This window comes from Vidua macroura, chromosome 2 (assembly GCF_024509145.1).
Source record: "Vidua macroura isolate BioBank_ID:100142 chromosome 2, ASM2450914v1, whole genome shotgun sequence".
NCBI classification, from domain to species: Eukaryota; Metazoa; Chordata; class Aves; order Passeriformes; family Viduidae; genus Vidua; species Vidua macroura.
Window position 1 is genome coordinate 89,200,538 of NC_071572.1, and position 17,469 is coordinate 89,218,006.

At 39.7% G+C, this 17,469-nt stretch overlaps 1 protein-coding gene across 1 annotated transcript; it reads left to right on the forward strand.

The window, feature by feature from the left end:
* The first annotated feature begins 2,002 nt into the window (after positions 1-2,002).
* On the forward strand, positions 2,003-17,105 carry FDX1 (ferredoxin 1). Its single transcript, XM_053971472.1, has 4 exons — positions 2,003-2,252; positions 7,492-7,616; positions 10,418-10,547; positions 14,076-17,105. Exons 1-4 carry the CDS (start codon positions 2,086-2,088, stop codon positions 14,188-14,190), a joined length of 537 nt encoding a protein of 178 aa, XP_053827447.1. The 5' UTR covers positions 2,003-2,085; the 3' UTR covers positions 14,191-17,105.
* Positions 17,106-17,469: the final 364 nt, after the last annotated feature.

Here is a 17,469-nt window from a genome sequence, read left to right on the forward strand (position 1 = left end):
CATTAATGAGAAGCAGCAAAGGACATCTGGATTATTAGCTACTCCAACTGATTTAAAGCTCACTAATTTGAGGCTACTAATTTAATTTGTACATGAAAAAAAAAAAAGATCAAACACAATCCTAGGATGTATCAGGGTCATACTATCAGGGACACTCAGATTCATTATTTATTAGGGATGCCTTATGAGACCTGAAGTTAATGTACTAACTAGTCACCCGTGTTTAACAACGGGGAATTCAAACTAAAATATGCACAAATAGCTCAGTGGGATAACCAGGAGAACAGTGAGAGTTTCCTGAATTATGGAAGGAGACTAATAACAACAGTGGCTTAAAAAAGGGGGCTGGAGGAGGTACAACAAATGTTGGGTGAACATCACAAAGAACAGAAATGGTTTTAATTTGTGAGCAACCCTGACTGTGGAAAATTGACATAAATATTTCTATACTCAGAATTAAACAAATAAAATTAATTATTCAAAATTTGATAAATAATTAGGCTTTCTTCACTTGCAAGGAATTAAATTTTGGGACTGTTTTTCAGTGCAATTAATACAAGCAAGAAAACTTTAAGAAATGGAGAAATACTTCTTTATTTAGTTGCTTGAGTTGAATGTGACAGCAAAGGTTTACATTAGAAGGTAGAGAGAGTCCCTTTCAGGCTCATTTCCTGCATTAACCATTAATTTACAATGAGCACCCTTCTGGTTAAAGTCAAACTAGATTACGTGATGTGCTCTTTTGGCTTTACAATATTAGACATTCAGCCGAAACTGTACGCATTTAGCTGTATACTGCCTTAAAATTATGCATCTATAACCCCATGCTATAATGACAGCATTGAAATAAACTGCATTATTCACAGACACATTCTCTTGTGGTACAAAAGAGTGAAACCCAATGAAAATGAGATCAGTGTGGTTTATGGATCACTTGGTTTATGGACAGACAGTTTGGAGGCTCTTGAAAATTCCAGCAGGACATTTTCACCAGAACCCACTCTTCTCCTTAAAGAAAACACAGGCGTTCAAGTTATACAGTATATTATCTCCCTCTTCAATCTTGTTCTGATGCAACAAAATTATAAGGCATCAAGAATAATCTTTGCAACCTCAAGTGTATCAGAGGTGTCATCCCCTCCTCCTTTTCCCCATTCATTTCCCTTCCCGTTTGAAAAAACTGTTTCAAAGTAATTGTTGTATTTCTTCCTGATTCACTCAGAACTCTCCAGTCAGGGCATGGTAGAATGAAGGGTATCTACACAACCATCTGATCAAAACTACCAAAGATAAGTTATGCCTGCATGTGCAGTTTGTGATTGCTCAGGAAATTTGAAAATTTCCTGCGGCACATATTGGTACTTGAGCCATGCACCATGAATGTTTGCCCCCTGCTAGACCTTCTGACAGCAGCACTGCTGTCCATTTGCTGATGCCTGTGTTTTAGAGGTTGGATCCTCTGTTGTAAGAAACATAATGGGGAACTGGGAATTTCTCCATTGTCCTTCCTGGACAGCAGAGACGGCCGGCTCAGATTCTCCAGCTGCCAGCTCCATTTTCTCGGGAGTTCCACATTATTATAAGATATTTCACGAGAGTTCCAAGTAGCATCGACCAGTTGCCCAGCCTGCAGCTGAAGCGCACTCCCCCACGGGCCAGGTCTCCCAAAGGAGCATTTGGGAAGCAGCGACGACCCTTTGGGTGACTCCACCGCGTGTCAGCACCGAGTCCTTGCTGTGACGAGAAACCCCTCGTGGACCCAGCCGGGCAGAGGGACGGGGCACGTGTTGGGCTCTCGCTCTCCCGGGAAGGGGAGAGCCAGCGCTTGGATCTGGGGCGGGGCCGGTGCGGCACGAGGGCACCTGAGGGCACCGCAGGGCACCGGAGGGCAGCACGGGGAGGGCGGCCCTCGCGCCAGCTCCGCCCCTCCGCGCGCTGCCGCGCACTTTGCGTAACCCCGCGGTCGCGCCGGCGGGGGCGGGTCGCGCGCTGCGTAAACGGCTGCGAGAATCGCCGCCGCGCGCGCTGCGGGCGTAAGCGGCGGGACTTTACCCCCGCCGAGCTCAGCGCTCCCGTCCCACTGCCATGGCCGCCCCGGGGCCGGCGCGGCTCTTCCGGGCCGCCGCCGCTTCCTCCCGCCGCTGGCTCTTCTCCACCTCGCCGGCAGCCGGGCCGAGGCCGGGCTGCAGCAGCGCTGCCGCTGCCGGGAGGGCAGCGCGGCCGTTCAGCCTGTCTGCCCGGGCGGTGCTCAGGTAAGGCAGTCACGGCCGTGAGGCGCCGGGCGGGCTCCCCGGGGCGGCTGCCCGGAGGAGCCGGGCCGGGCCGGGCCGGGTCTCGGCGCCGCGGGCAGCCGGGGCTAGCGGCTGCCTGTGGCACGGGCCGCCCGTGCCGGGCTGGTGCGGGATGACCTTCCCGCCGTGCCCCTGACGGTGCCGGCCCCCTCCGCCCCTCACCGGCTGCTTGGCGGTGGCACCGAAGCGCTTTCGGAGAGCCCCTCCACTGAGCTGCACCCCGCAGGGCTGTGCCGGCGCTGCGGGCTGGCTCCGGCGAGGCCCCGCACCAGCGCGGTGAGGCTCAGGGTCGGTGTGACCCGGAACCGCGTTGGCATGGCTTGTAACATTATGGAATGCTAAACCAGCGTTCCTGGTGCATAGTCTGGTTTTCTAAGAGGTTATGACCTTACTGAAGTTGCAGTTGGTTTGGTTTTTTTTTGGGTTTGTTTTTGTTTTTGTTTTTTTTTTTGGGTTTGTTTTTGTTTTTTTGGTTTTTTTTTTGTTTGTTTTTTTTTTTTTTTTTTTTTTTTTGTTTTTGTTTTTTTTTTTGTTTTTTTTCTTTTTTTTCCCGTGAAAGTCTGTCTGGGCTTGTGGTAGAAGTACAGCACATATCAGAGAGCTCCTAATACTTAGTGTCTTTTGCCTTTGGTATAGTTTTTCTGTACTGAAGAGCACTTTTGCATCCTTCTTCATGGAAGGATGTGACACTTAGTGCCATGATTTATGTGACATGGTCATGTTTGGTAATAGCTTGGACTTGATGATCTCAGAGGTCTTTTCCAACCTAATTGATTCTGTGGTCCGATCTAAATGTACAGAGCTCCTCCTCTCCTAACCTGTATGTATGAGTAGGTATTTCAGAATGTATTGCATCTGTGGGCATTTAATATTACACAGTCCACAGCTGTAGTTTTGATGCTTATTACAGGTAGTCACAGATTGTTTATGCACTGCCCTCTGGCTTGTAGTTTGTATAGTCAAAGATCGGTCAGAGTCTACAGCTAACTTTCAGTATTTAAAAAGCAGAAGTTTTAAAAGCCTGATGTACTTGGTTGCCAGAGAAGTTTCCTAGACTTGTAACAGGACTCACAATCAGCAGCCCAGCATCAGGGGCGTAGCCTGGCCTGTTTCCAGAAGATTGGGATAGTGCCATTGACATCAAAGCTGTCTCAATAGTTCACTTTTGAGCTCCCTTGTAGGTGATCTTTGCCTTTGTTCCAGCAGATACTTTTAATATTGAGAGAGAGAGAGATTTAACTTTTCTAGCCTAGGATTACCATATGAGATGAGTAAATTGCTAGTCAGATGTCTTTCTCTGAGGGATCCTGCTGCTGATCATTTGATTTAGAGGTCCCTATTTTTCAGCTTTTAATTGCAAAAAAGAAAGATGTAATATGTTGACAAGTTTTTTAAAATATATTAAAATAATTTTGAAAATAATCCAATAAAGGCAAAGTATTTCTTTATCTAATGGTAATGTAAGGCCTGTAATCCTCTCATGTCTTTCACAAACAGGCTGAATACAGAATGGAATTTATTTACATTCATTTTGCAAGTACATCAGCAAAAAAGCTTATGCAAACAAGTGTTTCCAATGTTGTTTATATACTCAGTGTCATAACCTGGCTGAGTGAGTTGGGAGAAAAGGAAAGTTCTTGTATATTATTGTTTTCTCCATTTATGCATAAGTTACTTTCTCTGGGTGTCATATTTGAGACCCAGTTCCTGACCTTTATATAATCCACCAGTGTTATTTCAGTAAAAAGATATATAATTGTTTATGTGTGTAAAATTAGCTGTATTTGTGTCTAGAGGATGAAGACATCACTATACAAAACATTACCTGAGGTGGTCCCTGTGAGTAGAGGTTTCCAAGGGTTTCAGTGGAGCATCAGGCATTATGTTTACATTTCCATTTCCTCCTTTCTCTTGCTCCTTTTTTATCCCTTATCCTTCCTTTTAATTTCATGGTGAACAGTAGTTATTTCAGAGTTCTTTTATACCAGTCTGGTTATTTGTGCAATGTTTTTTGGTGCACAGCATAATAATTGTGTACTTTAAAGATTAAGTCAGATGAATAACTTCTGTTGATTGAGGCTTGTATTATAGTTTAATTCATGGAAATCCTCGGGCAGTTAGGGCTATTGGATTTGCTGTTTATTAAAATATCTGAGAATAACAGAGCTGGTCTCACCATATGCAATACCAGATTAAAGTTATGTTTTGTTTGGAGGAATGTAAGAAGTGATTCTTAACTTGGAAGTAATAGCTGAAGAGTCAAAAGGATAATTCTTTTAAGGGGGAAGAAGCAGTTGTCAAGATTTTTGTAGTATTTACTATTATTTGCATGAGAGGGACAACAAACAGCAGTATGTTGCCTCTGTGCCTTTGCAGTATGCCTAATTTAGGGTATCCTTGTGAAGCTTGATAGAAAATGCAGATAGTACTGTGGCAACCATGTGAAGAAGTTATTTGTATTTTACATCTGGTGAAAAGAATTTATCTGAGCATGAATTGGGATATTTATGCTTCTTGCGGATAACACAAAATAAATTGTGTTTTTCCTGATAATCCTGAGGCTATTCATACTTGCATGGACCTGGCTCATGTTTTGTCTTAATCACCTGTGACTGGTTTGCAGCATGTTGGTATTTGGATAGTTGTTTATCTTGATGCAAACAATGTCTGGGTAGACAAAACCCATGTTATTTGACATTTATAAAGCCTAAATATTGTTTCATGCAGGTGAGATTTTAATATTTTTTAATGGTATCCCCCAGTCATTGAGAAGATTGGCTTAGTGTGTGTTTTGAATATCTGAGTAGTCTGATTATTGCATACACACACTTCTGAAAGTATTTTCACCGAGTAAAGCAGCAGAGATGTTTTAAATATTTTGGCTAAGTGAAGAGTGATAGAAGGTGGCAATAGCAAAAAAACAGATCTACTGAAAGACTTAAGAAGTCTATAGCTAACTTTACACAAATAAATAAATTTTAGTTTCAGTTATAAGTAAGGGTGGATTAGGTCCTGTCAAAAGATTAATGACTCTGTCAGTTTTTACCAAAAGTCAGTGACCTGGTGGTGATATTTCTGTCTGTCCCCATGCTGCATGCCACACCATGAGATGCACGCAGCCGCAGTGCAGGTCCTCAACTGGCTGAAGCAAATATCAGATTGCCCCTATGACAAGGGGATCCCACTGCTGTTTCCTTGTTTTTGTTGTGGGCAGTGGCACTTTTGTCAATTTTGCTTTCTTGTCCAGTTGAGTCTATTTTGTTTTTGTGGTTGATTTTCATCCACATTAGGAAAGGAGTTGACTTGTGGTAATACTGGTGTAAGGATGATGGCAGGGTGATTTGGAGTGGTGATCACTCAAACCCAGATTTTTATACTGTAAACAGATTGGTTTCATCTGATCATGAAACTTAGATTGTGTTATTGTAGCATAAAGTTGCAGTAACACAGCCATTCTAAACTGGTGTAAATTTCATCTGAGGGTCAGATCTGACTCTGCTGGTTCTGACATCTGTAGGGTTATTGACCTTGGCTTTCAGCCAGTGCATTCCCAAGCCGAGGTTACTGTAGGACAGTGTGAGCACTGGAGAGACGAGGAACAAAGGAACGAGGGTGGGACTGTTCCTCTTCTGACACTGTGGTGTTCTATCAGATTCAAGTGTAAACACAGCTGAAGACAGTTTCAAGTGTGTTTTGAAAACTGGGAGGGAGTTCACTTGTCATTTACAGAAGTTGTAGGGCTCTAATGGATGCCCAGACATCTTACTGTTTGGTCCATGGTACTTGTGAGTGCCTAATCCTACACTAAAGCATATGTTTAGGATATTGGAATAAATACTTCATACTTGTCATGTCTATACCTCGGGCAGAGCATACCCAGAAATGTAAGAACATATTGCATTGTGTCTCCTGTCAGCATTGTTTTTGTCATGTTGACAGAAATATTTCAGCAAAGGAGAGTGTGCTTTGAGCTCTGGAAGGGCTTTTTGAGGCAGTTTAAAATTACACTGTCAGACGTTAGCTTAGGCTCTCAGAATGTAAATCTGTACCTTTCCAGATGCAGTCAAACCCATCTGTCTTAAAATCTCAAAGGAGGTGGTGAATTTTGTGCTAGTTTATCTAAGTGGGTGCTTGTTTCCTTGGTTCTGCTGTGGGAGGTGTTAACATAGCTGAGGAATAAAATGAAAAGCAGAGTGGTTTCTTAAACCCCCACAGAACGGTTTGCTGGTGGTCCTTGGATATCACAGGTAACTGTGCAACATAAATCATATTTTGTAAAGATGTATCTTCAAGATTTCTGAGGTTTTTTTATAGTACGTGCTTCCATTGCATTCTGCAGGTCAGCAAGGTCAACTTTTCTTTATCAATTATAGTTTTGGAGTGAATTTATAGTTAATTGTAGCTTGTGCCTGCCTTCTAGAGAGTGGACTGAGGGATGATAGGAAAAGAATTGAACACGACATCATAATGAGTCATCACGGAGCACACTGGAGCCAATAGAACTTAAGAGTTCTGGCAAGTGTATGAAGTCTATGGCAACAAACATTTGTTGTTTCATAACAAGCCAGGACTCAGATTGCTAAAACCACATTCTTTAACAGCCAGTTACAAAAATAATTTGTTCACTGATTTTTCAGCATGGTCACTTTCAGATTTTTTTTCTTTAATATTCAGATGTACAGGTTAGATTTTTCCAGGGTTGACTTATTTTCAAGTTTGCATATTTTTCATATGACACAGATCACTCAAAGCCCACAGTTAAGAAGAGTATGGGTAATATGAAGCATGTGGTTCTTAAACATGGATTTCACATTGAAACATTAATTTTTGAATTAGTTTTTTAGTTGTTCTATTTTTATCTGTCATCTCTTGGTAGATTTCTTCACTGTCCATCCAACAAGTTTTTGTTTTGCTTGCTTGCTGTAGGAAAAAAAAAGAATCTGTTTAAAATTGAACATACTGTGACAAAACAAACACCAAGGCTTTTTTTTTTTTCTTTCTTTTTTTTTCATGGTCTTTGTTCAATGTACAGCAGTAAAAGCCTGTACCTGTTACAGCTTTTAAAGGCAATAACTTAGATTTATATTTCTTGGAGGCGATAGTAGTAGTATCAACTATTATTTTAGTAGTATTCAATCAATTCTAAAGTGCTAAAAAAGTCTAGAATTCTTTAATTGTATTATATAATTTTCTTTTTCAGCTCAGAAGAGAAAATAACTGTTCATTTCATAAACCGTGATGGTGACAAACTAACAGCCAAGGGAAAACCTGGGGATTCACTGCTGGATGTTGTTGTTGACAATAATCTAGACATAGATGGTTTCGGTAAGTAGATTCACTGAATATTTTATTCAGTGTCTAGAAATTGTTTCTCTTTATGCATAAATATTTATAGTATCATTTTGATTGCAAAGACCCTCAAGACCATTGAATCCAACTGTAAATGAATTTTTTTATATAAATCCTAGCTGTACTTCACTGGGGTTTTCTCCTCTTTTTTTCCTCCTGCAGCTGCATAGAATATTTTGGTTCAAGTTTTAAAATAATACTCGGGGTGATCTTGGCTTGAGTATTAAAGAGGGGAATATGCACAGAATGCTGTCAAAGTGTAGTCTGAAACATGCCACCTGCAAACCTCTTCTGAGCTGAAAGGTTCTGTTCTAGAGGCAGCACAGAACTGGTGTATTTCTAACAGTTGTGTCTGGTTACTTCTGTAGTGCCAGACTGTCTCAATTTATTATCAGGCTTTTTGCAGCACCACCATGTCTATAGCAGAGGAGTGCAAAGTGAAAGAAACAAATCCATGTCAGTTAGGAGGGAAGAGCAAGGAGTTTAATTCTTATTAAAGAACTGGGGTAAAGGAGACCTTGCGAAATTCTAACTTGGTACGAGTTCTGTTTAAAATCAAAACAGGAGGAAGTTACAACTTCTCTCTATTTCTTCAAACTTTTGCACTTTCCATAGTTAGAATCTTAGGATGGTTTGGGGTGGAAGGGACCTTGAAGATGATTCAGTTCCAAACCCCCCTGTCATGGGTATCTTCCACCAGCCCTTGTTGCTCAAACCACTAGACCACATTGCTCAAAGGTATTAGGTAATTGCAGTTAAATACCTTGGGAAGGTATTTATATAAACATGAGCTGAAAAATTAATAGAACCGAAGCAAAAAGTGGTAGTACAATTTTCAGAACTCAATGCATAATGTGAAGCAAGTGGTGGAAAAAAAAAAAGCAGCAGAGTATTGTACCACAGTTTGAAATTTGATGTGTGTGTTAGTTAAGTGCAAAGAAATTTTACTGCTAGTAATAAAATCTTTGGTAAGATTTAAAACCTATACTTAATATCTGAAACATTTTTTATGTCTGGGGAAGAAAAATTATCTCAAAAATTTGTAATGCAACTAGCTTTATGTATCACTTATTAAATTACTCATTTAGGCTATTGGCTGGTCTGCTTGTATTCTGCAGTAAATGTTCTCTTGTCAGTATCAGCTGTGTTAGAGCATTGTGCTAAAGTGGGGAAAAAGCAATGCTGTCAATAAAAGGAAGCCAAACTGAAAATTTGGAATACTGTTACAGTCTTTAATTACAATGTGTGCTAGTCCCATTTCTATAACAGCTTGCTCGTGAAACATTGTACTAGGGAAGAGAAATAATGTAGTAAAAATGTACGTTCTGTCTTTAAGAGAGAAGTATGAGGGAAAAGTAAAATGTAAATCCTGCTTATTTACTTCTATCACTAGGGGGCATCCCATGTGCATTAACAATAATAGAAATATCTTTGTGTAAAGGCTTACAAATCTGTTGAGTGATTCAGCTGCACTCAATTTGTTATTGCCAGTTTTATGGTTGTGGAAAGACCTTCCACTGTTCAAAGAGACTGGTCTGTGTCCTTTCCTTCCCTTCTCACCCCTTCCCTCACTTCCCCAACATAAATGGTCCTTAAGCTGCTAATAGGACAAATTTTATTTGGCACTTTAAGCTTTGCTTTCTCATGTGTATTTGAAGACATGATATAATATAAAAATCAAATGTTGTATTACAGTGTTGTGGTCACCTTGAATACATGCTTTTGGTTCAGAAAGCAGCCTGGTGCTTTCTGTGTGGTTCTCATGGTCTAATGATGTGTTCGACTATTTCTTTTCATAGCAGTGGTTATACATACAACCTTGCTTCTCTTATTTCCATGATTACAAAGGTGATGTGGTCACAGTCGTTTTGTTTCTGCTCTCCCTAGAAATAAGTAAATAAGTGAAGATTGGTTAATGTGTTATCTGATTCTCTTCTATCAATTTAAATCAGAGCCTGAGGTTTGTAATCTCCACAGTATTTAGCTGTCCCACTCTTCCTGAAGTTGCATATTTCTTTTTCAACACTGTGGAGAACTTGGTGCCAGCCCAAGACATAGGCCAATACAGTGACAGAGACAAATTTGTTATAGTCAAACTTCTACAGTGCTGTGGTGACCTAATTGCTGTAGCAGGTAGGTGGAGTTAGTGCTTGTGCTGCTCTGCCCCAGCAACTTGTTAGGTCGTTGACTTGTACAGGAACACCTTATAATCCATGTAGGCCATCTCTCTCTAGCCTGACTACCATTGTTGTTGTCAATTAGTGTTCTGTTGAGTGAGAAGAAGTAAGTATAAAATCTCTCCTCCCTGTACTTAGGAATTGTTTTTTTGTAGCAGGTGTCTGCTGTTGAACTTCTAGAGAAAACCTTCTCTAAACCATGGAAGAGATAAGAAGGATCAACACTGGAAATAAATGAAGTAGTGTTGATTGACAGCATTGTCCGCTTTTGCATTCTTACAGTAGAAAGCTATTCTTTCTTTAAATGATGGGAAGGGAATTAGTTAAGTATTTTAACTGATTACTTAGCATTTTAAACTGATTATGTAGCATTTTTAAACTACTTATTTAGCATTTAAGTAAATCTTAGTGCTATAGTAACTGTAGAAATGCTATTAATAGTTGAATGCAGAGTAGGTATAAGAATGTGGGAATATATGGAACATTAATTTTGCTAATCAACTGAGACTTCTTGTATGAAACAAACACATGTAGGATTTCTTCTGAAATTCAGCTGCAGTTTCAAAGTTGGATTTTCTATTATCTTTTATTTTTCTGTAGGTGCATGTGAAGGAACACTAGCCTGTTCAACTTGTCATTTAATATTTGAAGACCACATATTTGAGCAACTAGATGCAATTACTGATGAAGAGATGGACATGCTGGACCTGGCTTATGGCCTCACAGAAACGTAAGGCAACAGAACACTTCCCTACATTACTTCTTCAAAGAATGGGAAGAAAGGTTTGCAGATGGGGCAGTCCCATATTCTTGGAGCACCTTAATCAGCTTTTGATGAATAGATGGATTTTGTTACACAAACAAAACTGCCAAGTTAAAACATTGTTTGTCTGAATTAGTATTAAAAAGATGTCAGTATTGTTTTTGTGACTGAAAAGTGTCAGTACTTGGTCTTCAGAGGGGTCTGGTGCAGAATTGTTAGTGCTAAAGTATAACTGGAAACCCAGTTCCTTCCACAAAAGCTTTGCCACTGTCCTGTGTGTGGATTTTCTTATTCTTGTTTCTCCTCCCTTCTGTTTCCACTCCCTTGTTGGTCTGTAGCTAGTTAATGTATTTTATTAAAGTGTTTATGTTAGTACTTCAGGTTTTGGTCAGATATTCTTTTCAGAGTCACAGAAGGGTTAAAGTTGGAGGGGACCTCTTGAGGTCAACTGGTCCAATCCCCTCTCAAGCAGGCCCACCTAGATCTGGTGCCCAGCACCATGTTCAGACAGCTTTTAATATATCCAAGGATGCAGACTCCACCTTTTCCAACCTCTCTGGTATTTATGTACCAAGGTTTGCGAAGATCCTTCCTCTAAGCCTTCTCTAGGACAAACAGTGTAGAGATATGTCAGTGTACATACTTGTTATGCTTTGACTCATATCACAGTAATCCTTGTGCACACAAACCAGATTCCTTTTTGTGAGAAATTGATCCTGAAGTGTGCTCTGACTGCTAATAGGCATTAGGATTAAACTAGTGGTACTCTAAAGTAAGCCTCTGTTCTGCATCCACCCCCACCATCACACAGCTACACATCTTCTAGTTAGGGTGTTAATCCTCATCACAGACCCATTCCTGGTGGGCTGTTGTACTTGCTGGTGCACAAGTAGCCTTTATCACAGAACATGCCCACACAAAAAGTAGGCAGCTGTGCCTTATGAGGTTTCGCAAGCCCTTTCCTTTGTTTTTCAACAGAACTGCATATTGAAATTTTTGAGAATCTTTCCAGTGATGTCAGAGGCTTTATACCTGGTCTGTATAGCATAGAGTTTGGCTCTGCAAAGAAGTACTTTGAATTAACTTGTCTGTCTCCTTATATCAGTAAAAGGAATCCTATACTCATAATTTCTACATGACACTTTCTCACTTCGGCCAAATTTGAACATTTATGTGATATTGGAAAGGCAAAGAAGTCAAGCTATGAGAAACTTGTAGCTTCTTTTATCATTTTTCCTGTCTTACAAAAACCCATTTTCAGTTTTGAAAAAAAGCGTAAGCCTATTAAGCCTGCCACCTACCATAATGAAGAGTAACTTTTAGGCTTAGAGCCAAAATAATTCCTAAATAGCTCTGGAGGCATATGATCTAATGAAAACCTTTTTTCTTTGGATAAACTTAAACCTTTTAAGTAAAGGTTTAAAGCAAGGAGATTTTACTGAAGAATTGGAAAACAGCAGCAAGCCAGAGCTCTCTGTTTAAATGTTTCTATTTTCCCCTCTCAGTTCTTCATACCAAATGAAGTTTTGCACCCTGTGAAGGTGTTTGGTACTTCTGTTAGATTTTCCTAGCATCACATGTTCTTCCTATGGCCTTCCATTTATGTGAGAGGATGACTCTTCTGAAAGGCAGAGCTCTAAGTGGCTGGTAGTTGCTGCAGGTTACCTGGACTCCTGTGCTGATGTAAATTTGTGTAATGGAGATGTACTTCTATGCTCTGTCATAGGTATAAGCATAGAGCTTATTCTTGTCAGTGACTCTCTATTTGGGAAAGTTTCAGCCAGCAACTGCCATGAAAGCTCATGTTTTTTAAAATGAAGGATTAATTAGGTTAAAATGAAATTGTTTTGATCAACTGCAGAACAGTAGAAAGTAGTAAGATGGGGGAGTGCAAACCCTGGCAAGTTAAAATAATACTAAAGCAAAAAATAAGATGAGAAACAGCTTGCAGAAAGTAGGCAAATATTTTTGTTTCTAACCCACCAGCAGCAGGAAACTTTGTCTACATGTTGAGCCAATGAGTGATGTAGAAGGTGCACATAAAATTGAAAAAGATAACATAAAAGCCAAGTTTCTTTTGCGTTGTTATCTCTAGAGGTTTTATGGGCTGTCCGTGTACTTGATGGTTTCTTTGCAGAGGGTGTCCTGGTGTATTCTGTGATCTTTCAAACCAATGTGTCCATAGAAGTAGTATTACTCATACTAATTAAAAAACTAAAAATTACTTCTATTATTCATATAAGTCACTGAGATGGAGATGGATCTTACAGTTCATGCAGTTTACTTAGGTCTAGAAATTGTTTACTAAATTTTGAGGTGCAACAGCATAAAACAGAAGCCCTGTAAAGGTTAAGTAATTGGTTAAACTGCCCCCCTCCGCCCCCGATCTTTTAACAAGAAGTATTAAGCTGCCTGGTAAGAGGATGTGATAAACAGCATGATGGAAAAGTGATTTGTGCTAGGTTTTAATTAGTGTGAGCATCCTTGTTAAAGACTGAGAAAAACATAGTGAGGAGTAAGGGTTGTTTACAGTGCTGTGGTAATATCACCTGCCTGTGAAAACTTGCAAGAGGATTTCATGCTCTTGAGCAGTAGGAAATGACATTTGGAGTTAAAAGGCAAATGCAGATAAATGCATATGGAGAGGTGGATAGAAGAGTGGGAACTTGACATTCTTGAAACAGGCTATCAGCTAGTTAGTGTCTTGCCAGGGACTGGTGCTATGGAACATTGCCCATCCTTGCTGATGTCTTTAGTATTCTGTACTTAAATACTGAGACACAGACATTGAATAAAGTTATCCCAGCAATAAAAGCAGCTTGTGATGTCAACAGAGTTGTATTAAATCTTCTGGTTTTAATTGCTTGTGTACAACATCTGGTTTTCTCGTGCTGAATGATAGGTATAGAAATGAAGGATGACATCTCCTCTGGTGCCTCGAGTGTTTTATCCTTCTCCTTCCTACGTTTCTTGTCTTTTTCACTCTTACTTTTCTGGCTTATCTTAGACCCAATTTTAGGCTTATCAAGACACAATCTTGAGTTTTTTAGTTTGAGAACACTGAACTCTGGATGGAGGGGCTAGGCTTTTTTTTTTTTTCCTGAGGCTTTCATTCAGATTCATTGCCTTTATCTCTTCAGAGGTGCCAGATATCCCTTGGGAGATCAAGCCCTGCACTGGATTGACCTGTTAGTGACCCACTGGAAAGGGAAGGGTCACCCATATCCTGCATTGTCTCAGTGAGCAGGAAGTACTCAGCTGTGGGACTTTCCAGTGTGCTGAGCTCTGTTCTGGCTGTAAATCCTGGCTATTGCCACACAGATCTTTGTGCTGATGCACGTGGCTCACTCTGTGCTGGATTAAGGCCCTGCGCAGGAGTGGCTGTTCCTAGTTCATGGTCTGTTTGGGATGGCTGAGTGTTGGAGATGTAAGGGGGTAAATGCTGCTAGATTGCTGGTGGGCCAGAACTAACAATAATGTCCTGTTTCCCCACAGATCACGTTTAGGCTGCCAAATCTGCTTGAAGAAATCAATGAATGATATGACTGTTCGAGTACCAGAAGCTGTGGCTGATGCTAGACAATCAGTAGATATGAGTAAAAACTCCTAAAAGAAAATATCCTAGGGGTTTTAAAGAAGCTTAATTATTTTTATAACTTATTTTTAAATGTGTAATTAAATATGGAAACTTACATGATTGTGAGTTATTTTATATGACTATCAATATTAGATTAATGGTATTTTAATTTTCTTTATAGAACTGCTTATATTTTTACGCTTAAAATGCAATAATACTTCTTATAAGTAATCATTGGATTATAAACATTAGCAAGTGTATTACAGATTTAATATAACATTATTCTGCCAAAACAGTTAATGACATTTAAAAACTGGATCACTTGTACAGAACTTCTCTTAAAACGAACTCTGAGCATTTCTAGGTATCAGACCTGAATGTGTAAGAGAGAAGAACTTATAGGACTGCATGGAGTCTTTTTGAAGTGTTGCCATTAAAGATGGTATGATCAGAGCTAGTTAAAATTATCAGTAAATATGATACTTCCTCAGCAAATAGTAAATTTTCAGGATAGGAATTTTCCAGACTTTGGAATCTTAATGAGATGTGGCAAATGTTGTTTTGTGAAAATACTGCTAAACCCATGAGTTTTAGGGGCTGTGTTATGGTTTAACCCAGCAGGCAGCTAAATGCCACACAGCCATTCACTTGCACCCCACCACTGCCCATCCCCCTTCCAAGTGGGATGGGGGGAAAGACTTGGAGGGAAAAGAGTAACATTGGTATGTTGAGATGAAGACAGTTTAATAGGACAGAAACAGAAAGAAAAACAACAGTAATGATGACAAAATATATAAAATTAGGGAGGCACAATATGATTGCCCACCACCTGATGACTGATGCCCAGCCAGTTTCTGGGCAGTGACCCTTGGCCAGCTTCTGCACCAGTTGATATTTTGAGCATGACACCATATAATCTGGGACCTCCCATTGGTCGTTGGGGTCAGCAGTCCTGGCTTTGTGCACCCCCACGAAGTGAGGTGAGAATCTGAAAAGGCCTTGATGGAGTTGTTGCTAAGCCATGTTTCCATTAAAACACAACTGTGTTATCAACATTATTCAGATTCTGAATCCGAAGCACCACTGTACCAGCTACTGGGAAGAAAATCAGTTCTCTCCCAGGTGAAACCAGGACAAGCTGTTGCAGGATGTTGGCACCTGCAGCTTAACCCTGACCCAAATAAGATGTCAATAAACCTCAATAATATTTACATTTGACTACACCACAAATAACTGCAGTAGACCAGGCTTAGAAGAATGAATCCTTGGAGCTATGTAATAGGAGAACATACCTAGTGGAATTACAATTTACCCATCACAAGCTCTTATTGTTCTCTGAATGTGGCTGAGTTGGGATTGAACAGGGCAATGTTTGCCAACATCAGATTTGTTCTGAAATCTTTATTCCTTTTTAGTTTTGAGCTTGTGCAGGAGGCAGTCTGACGTTAGCTAGGGTGTTCAGCTTGAAGAAATTGCTTGATTCTGGGCCTTGCTTGCAGGATCTTTTCGGTAATGGGTGATGCAAAATGACCAAGTTTGTTTCATAAAAATGGCCAAGGTTCCCCAGATGAAGGGCTTCCAGTTGAATATTGTTTTAGACTTTCTAAAGTAGCCCAAGTAAAATAATGTTTCTAAGACTACTATTATCTCTAACTTTACATAAATACTTACGTGAACCGGTTGTCAGCAGTAGTTATTAACTTCTGATTTTTTTGGCATTTTTATTTATATATATATATATATAAACAAACCATGTTTGTTTACATTTGGATGATCTAGTGCATTCATTAATGGTTTGAACTGGTAACAATGCCATCTGGACATTTTTTCTTGTGTTATTATATGTATGGAGGAGAGAAAAATTATTTTTCTGGTGTCAAATATTGGGATTATTTTGAGCTTTGTAAAGAGGAAAAAGTTCCTCTTTGTTATAAGAATGAATATTTTCTAGAACTGTATTGAAAATAGATGTGGGTTAGATTCTTTTATTTTCTCTCTTAGTTACCTCATTTCCTTTTGTTACCTTTCACCTTTGTCTTAATGCAAGGTATACTAATTATGGTCTGCTCAAAACTTAATCATGTAGGAGTTTCACAATACACTTCTAATGTAATCTGATTCAAACTAAGACTTCAGAATTAAAATTTCCAGGCTTTTATGAAGGGTCTGGAAGAGAGAGGAAGGTTAGGGAGAAGGGTGGGCATAAGTTGAAGACATGTTCTGAAGATGCTGCTGTCTTCCTCTTCTGCTGCTGTGATGCTAACCATGACTGAGAGGTTGCCCTCACATAGTCAGACATTAAAGTAAATCTCACCTTGTATTGCCTTTGTCCTGAGCTCATTTATATACAGTTATTATTATTAAATCTTGAGGTTTTGGGGGTTTTTTTCACATGAGACAGCCTCATCAGTTTCCAAGAGAGGGAACTTGGGTCATAACCAGATGTGTTGTGCATTTGTATATCAGAAAGAAATATGAGGTTTCAATATACCGGTGAGGTTTAGGGATAGATGTTGATATGTATTGAGTTTTGGGCTCTTCTTGGTTTTTTGGCTTGGTTTCATGGGGACTTTTTCATACAGCACCAGGTACTTCTTGTGGGAATCTTGAAGTGCTTAACACTGTGTTAAACAAATGTGGAACAGCTCCCAAGTGAGTTTTCTTTCTAAGCCAAGGTGGTTTTGTTGTGTGTTTTGTGTGACAGCTTCTCATTACAAAGACTTTGACTCTCCTACAGTGTGCCTGTGGAATGAATCACTCATCACAGCAAGGCAAAAAAGGACACTTCGAAGTTCATTTTGAATTCTAGAGGTATCCCATACTGCATGCAAATGGAAATCTCAGAACACAAAGGAACTGACTTGTAGTCCCCAAAATGCACAGCTCAGAGATACTAGTTTATTGTCAAAATTATTTGCAAATAAATCTTATTTTTAACCTCTTTCTGACACCTCTTGTTTTGTGGCTTTTTCTTCTTCTCTAAGCTATTGACTATATTTCTGGGTGAAAAATGGAACTTACCCATTAATGGTGCACTTTAAAGTGTAAATTTGAATTCTTTTGCAGTGACACACAATTATAGCATTGAAATTAGTTGAATACATGTTAACTTCCCTGCTTATTTTAAATAAAGATTTCAGGTAATTTGCTTTCTAAAACCATTTCCTTTCTCTGTTAAAAGATGGAGTCAGTGGGTTTCTTCTGTCTCTCCCCCATCAAAAAATATGGAGCAAACGTAAATGAACTGTTTCCTTTGTGTTGAAAACTAAACTTTAGAAGCATACTCAAAGTCTAGGGCTGGTACAGACTTTA